Genomic DNA, 5,393 nt, shown 5'->3' with positions numbered 1-5,393 from the left:
CTTGTTACCTCAGGGAGGCACCTGCTTTCGTTCAGTCACAAGGACAAGGACTGCAAACGGTGACAGCTGCCTCTCAGCAACACCCGCCTCCCTCCTTCCCTCCCTCACCCGAGTATAAGCCAGGGGGGGCTTATTCAGCATTAAAAACATGCTGAAAAGCCGGCTTATACTTGAGTAATTGTTTGTAGTTCCATCGCTACCATTAGAAACCTTCCTTCTCGATCTGTCTTAACCATGTGAGGGTGCCAGAGTTTGGGGAGATAGAATACCAGGCCCTTTCTTTTGGAAGTTCCCACGGAAGCCCATTCTTCTCCCAGTCATTTTTGTTTTCAGCCTTACAGAATCAAGGGATAACCTTTCAGGCCCGTGACGGTTCTTCCCAAAGGCATCCAAGGAAGACCTTTTCTCTCCATAGCCTCCAGTTTTCTTTGGATTTCCCCTGGACGGAGGAAAAAGAAGGAAAGGGGGAAGTGGGCAAAGGTGAAGGGAGTCGGCAGGAAGGAGGCTTTGTGGCTGGAGCTGTGCCTGTCTTTGCATCTCATCATGGGCTCTACAGAGGGAATGCATGAATGCCTGAATGGAACTTAGTTCAGCATGGACTCAATTTGTGAACGTGGTTGTGAATTAGCCAGTTGGGAAGGCAGGTCCTTCTTAGTTTGGAAGATTCATTTGGGAAATGTGGCCGGAGTGACCCTTTGAGATGCTGAGGAAGCAGAGTTGGGGGTCCGTGTGGCAGGGGAGATAATGACACAATCGATAAAGAAATCCTTGTTTCTTTCAGCATTTAGCACAATCCTGGTAATTCACGGAAACCCATGATCCAGAATATGTTACACCCTTGAATGCTGGGAGGAGTTCTGCCAGCCAGCCTGCCTTGTGTTCCTTTAACCACGTTTGGGTTTGACCCAATGAAATGGGTGTGGCCCTCCAATATTGGAAAAGGGTTCAGTTCTCTCCTTCTATGATTCCTTCCTTCTCTTATCCTGTCCTTCTGTGTTTCCTCCCTTCCATCTTTCCTTTCTTCTTTCCTTTTTCGCTTTGTTTGCCTTGAGCCAGAGGTATGCGGCTTCATGTCTAACCTTTTGCGTCTTCTTTCTTGACCAGGACATGAGAGTTCTCTGGAGCCACCCCTGCCGTGATGGGAAACGAACCAGCTTCTAGTCGATATTAAGGCATTTGGAAACCAAAGTGCAGGAAGGAAACCAGTCCTCTAGGAAAAAGGATTCCTCTCAAGGGGCTGATCCTGCAGAATTCCTACATTCACTTTGGATTATAGAGTAGAACCATAGAGTCGGAAGAGACTGCATGAGGCACCCAGTCCAGGCCTCTGCCGTGCAGGAAAAGCTCAAAGTATCAGTGACAGATGAGCATCTAGCTTCTGTTTAAAGGATTCCAAAGGAGCCTCCACTACACTTTGAGGCAGAGAGTTCCACCACTGAACAACTCTTACAGTCAGGAAGTTCTTCTTAATGTTCAGATGGAATCTACCTTCCTGTAATTTGAACCCAGTGCTGTGAGTAATCAGAAAGGGAAAAACAAGAATCAAGTGTCCTTATTGGAATTAAATGTACATAGCACTGTTGACATGGAGGAGAAAGCATATAAATGTATCGAATGTGGAAAGAGCTTTAGTCAGCATGGAAAGCTGAAGAGACATCAAAGGACTCACACGGGGGAGAAACCCTATAACTGCCTGGAGTGTGGACAGAGCTTTGCTGATAGTTCAACTCTACGTAAACATCAAAGGATTCACACTGGGGAGAAACCCTATAAATGCCTGGAGTGTGGACAGAACTTCTCTCATAATTCACAATTACATAGACATCAAAGGACTCACACTGGGGAGAAACCCTATAACTGCCTGGAGTGTGGACAGAGCTTTGCTCGTAGTTCAGTTCTACGTTCACATCAAAGGACTCACACTGGGGAGAAACCCTATAAATGCCTGGAGTGTGGACACAGCTTTGCTGATAGTTCAACTCTACGTAAACATCAATGGACTCACACTGGGGAGAAACCCTATAACTGCCTGGAGTGTGGACAGAGCTTTGCTCGTAGTTCAGGTCTACGTTCACATCAAAGGACCCACACTGGGGAGAAACCCTATAAATGCCTGGAGTGTGGACAGAGCTTTGCTCATAGTTCAGGACTACGTAACCATCAAAGGACTCACACTGGGGAGAAACCCTATAACTGCCTGGAGTGTGGACAGAGCTTCACTCAGAAGGGACACTTACATACACATCAAAGAACTCACACTGGGGAGAAACCCTATAACTGCCTGGAGTGTGGACAGAACTTTGCTCATAGTTCAGGACTACGTACACATCAAAGGACTCACACTGGGGAGAAACCCTATAACTGCCTGGAGTGTGGACAGAACTTTGCTCATAATTCAGTTCTACGTTCACATCAAAGGACTCACACTGGGGAGAAACCCTATAACTGCCTGGAGTGTGGACAGAACTTTGCTCATAGTTCAGGACTACGTACACATCAAAGGACTCACACTGGGGAGAAACCCTATAAATGCCTGGAGTGTGGCCAGAGCTTCACTCAGAAGGGAAACTTACATAAACATCAAAGGACTCACACTGGGGAAAAACCCTATAAATGCCTGGAGTGCGGACATAGCTTCGCTCGTAGTTCACATCTACGTTCACATCAAAGTTCACATCAAAGGACTCACACTGGGGAGAAACCCTAGAACTGCCTGGAGTGTGGACAGAGCTTCACTCATGGTTCAGGCTTATGTTCACATCAAAGCACTCACACTCGGGAGAAATCCTATAAATGACTGGAGTGTGGAGAGAGCTTTACTCAGAGGGGAGACCTAAGTTCACATCAAAGGACTCACACTGCGGAGAAAGAGTAGAAATGCATGAATTGTGGACAGAGCTTGTCACGGAATATCATTATATATAGACATCATAGAATTCACCCTGGAGAGAATGGTGTTAATTGACACCAGAGTGTCATTCAAACATGTACAAAAGCAACGCTTTCAAATTTTGGAAATGCAGGCTCAAAGTTGGGACATTTCATCACATGTGGTATATTGTAGAAAGATTGAACTAAAACACAGTGTTATTTCACCTATCACGGGGGTTAGGTTCCAGGACCAAGAGCAATAAGTGAAAATCCGCGAAGTAGGGATGCTATATATTTATACACTTGCCTATTTGGCTTGACTTCAAAACTCTGACTTTGGTTTTGTACTCATGCATTCTTGGTTGTTACTGAACTCTGATGAATGAACTCCTGTCACCTGACTGTTGGACTGTGACCTTGCCTGTTGCTTAGTCTTGCTCCTGACCTGCTTCCGTAGTACTTGGCTTGTCTGGGTGAATTGGAACTTTTGACCTTGGTTTATGTGCTGCCATTGCCTTATTTTAGCCAGACCTTCAAAAGAGGGATTATTCCTGGTCTCCAGGCCTTGGATCCTTTTAGTTGCCCTCTTCCTCTGGACTCCTTCCAGCTTGGAGTCAATATCTCTTGAACTGTGGGGCCCAGAATTGGACACAGTGTGATTCCAGGGGAAGAGGTCTGACCAAAAGAAAGAGGCACCAGGACTTCCCTCGATCTGGGCACTCGACTCCTTTGGATGCAGCCCTGAATCCCATTGGCTTTCTTAGATGCTGCGTCACTCTCTTGGCTCATGTTCATCTTGTTTCCATGAGGACTCCCAAGATCTTTTTCACATGGGCTGTTGTCAAGCCAGGCATCACCCGTCCTGTGTCTTTGCATTTCATTTTTTCTGCCTGTCGTATCTTACATTTGTGCTTGTTGGCATTCATTTTGTGAGTTTTGGCCAATCAGCTCTCTCATCTGTTGAGGTCACTTTGCCTCCGGATCCTGTCCTCTGGAGTATTCGCTCTCCCTCCCAATCACCAAACATGATAAACACACCTTCTAAACCTTCATCCAAGTCATTAATATAGAGGTTGAACAGAACTGGGCCCAGGACTGAACCCTCTCCGTGGCACTCCACTAGTGGCTTCTTTCCAGGACAAAGAGGAGGATCCAACAGAGAGAAGCACCCTTTGGGTTCGGTCACTGAACCAATTCCAGATCCACCTGAGACTCGCCTTGCCTAGCCCACATTGGACTAGAAGGTGGTGGGGGACGTTGTCGAAGGAAGGCCTTGCTGGAATCAAGATCTGCTCCATCCACAGCATTCCCTGCATCTGCCAAGCATGTAACTGTTGAAAAAAGGGATAAGATGGGTCTGGCATGACTTGTTTTTGAGAAATCCATGCTGACTTTGAGTCATCACAGCATTCCTTTCAAAGTCAATACGCTTTTGGCTTACCTTGTCCTTGTTTAATAAATCTCACCCTTGATACTGGGAGATCCTCGGACCGCGAGGCCATCCCTTCTGCTTTTTGTAAATTTATCCCTGCTTAGCGTGAACCCCCTGTAGTAACGGAGACTGTTTAAGGATCGTTTTTCTCAATATTCTTATTATTAGTTTTGCAAATATTTCTGTCAACATTTGCAAAGACTTTCTGTATATATTTCAGATTTCAATATTAATGTCAAAAACATAGTATGATTTTGCACAGGATTTGTGCCACGTTAGAACAGTAAACACAAATATCATGTAAGTAAAATAAACATTAAATAACCAAAAAAAAGTTGTAAACATAAAACTATTTTGGGAATTTTCAAAAATATTTTTGTGAATATTTCTATGATTATTTCTATGAATAAATTTAGGAATTTTTTTGTGTGAGTATTTTTGTGAATACTTCTGTGAATTTTTATGATCTTTGTGAATATTTTCTGGAATATTTTTGATAATATTTCTAGGAATATATTTGTGAATATTTTCCTTAATATTTCAGATTTTTTGGAGAATATTTCTGTAAATTTGTATAGGATATCTTGTGACTATTTCTGCAAATATTAGGATACACAGCATCCCTCCCTCAGAGCAGATTGGAAGACAAAGAACGATGGAAACAGCTGATGAAGATTCATGAATTCGTTGAGATGGACAAATTAAGAAAGCTGTAAGAATAATAGAATAATATAAATATTACACTTGTGTATTTCGGCTGAACCTCGATCCGTGTATTCTAGACGAATTTCGGGAGACCACGGATCCGTTTTTGCATACCACCTGAAAACTTGGATAGCCGGATAGTCATTTGCGGTCTGCAGCCAAAAAATGTGGCTAGATCCGGCCTATTGGTGGCAGTGGGGCGCGTCCCGGGCTCCCCATCCTGTCACTTTTAGGGCTTTCAGGAGGAAAATGGCCACACTTGGAGGACACATCTGCCACTGTTCGCCTGCCAAGTGTCGTCAGGTTTGGGTCATCCCCTGATTTGTATGTATTTCTTTCCCAAAAAGGTCTCCCCTCCATTCCTCCTTCCCTTCTTCCTCCATTC

General features: G+C 44.5%; 1 protein-coding gene across 1 annotated transcript; it reads left to right on the top strand.

Moving 5' to 3' along the window:
• The first annotated feature begins 1,585 nt into the window (after positions 1-1,585).
• On the top strand, positions 1,586-4,726 carry LOC134294629 (zinc finger protein 135-like). Its single transcript, XM_062966213.1, has one exon. The coding sequence runs from the start codon at positions 1,586-1,588 to the stop codon at positions 2,705-2,707; it is 1,122 nt and encodes a 373-aa protein (XP_062822283.1). The 3' UTR covers positions 2,708-4,726.
• Positions 4,727-5,393: the final 667 nt, after the last annotated feature.

This window comes from Anolis carolinensis, unplaced genomic scaffold, assembly GCF_035594765.1.
Source record: "Anolis carolinensis isolate JA03-04 unplaced genomic scaffold, rAnoCar3.1.pri scaffold_18, whole genome shotgun sequence".
Classification (NCBI taxonomy): Eukaryota; Metazoa; Chordata; class Lepidosauria; order Squamata; family Dactyloidae; genus Anolis; species Anolis carolinensis.
This window is presented reverse-complemented; position numbering and strand designations above follow the sequence as displayed.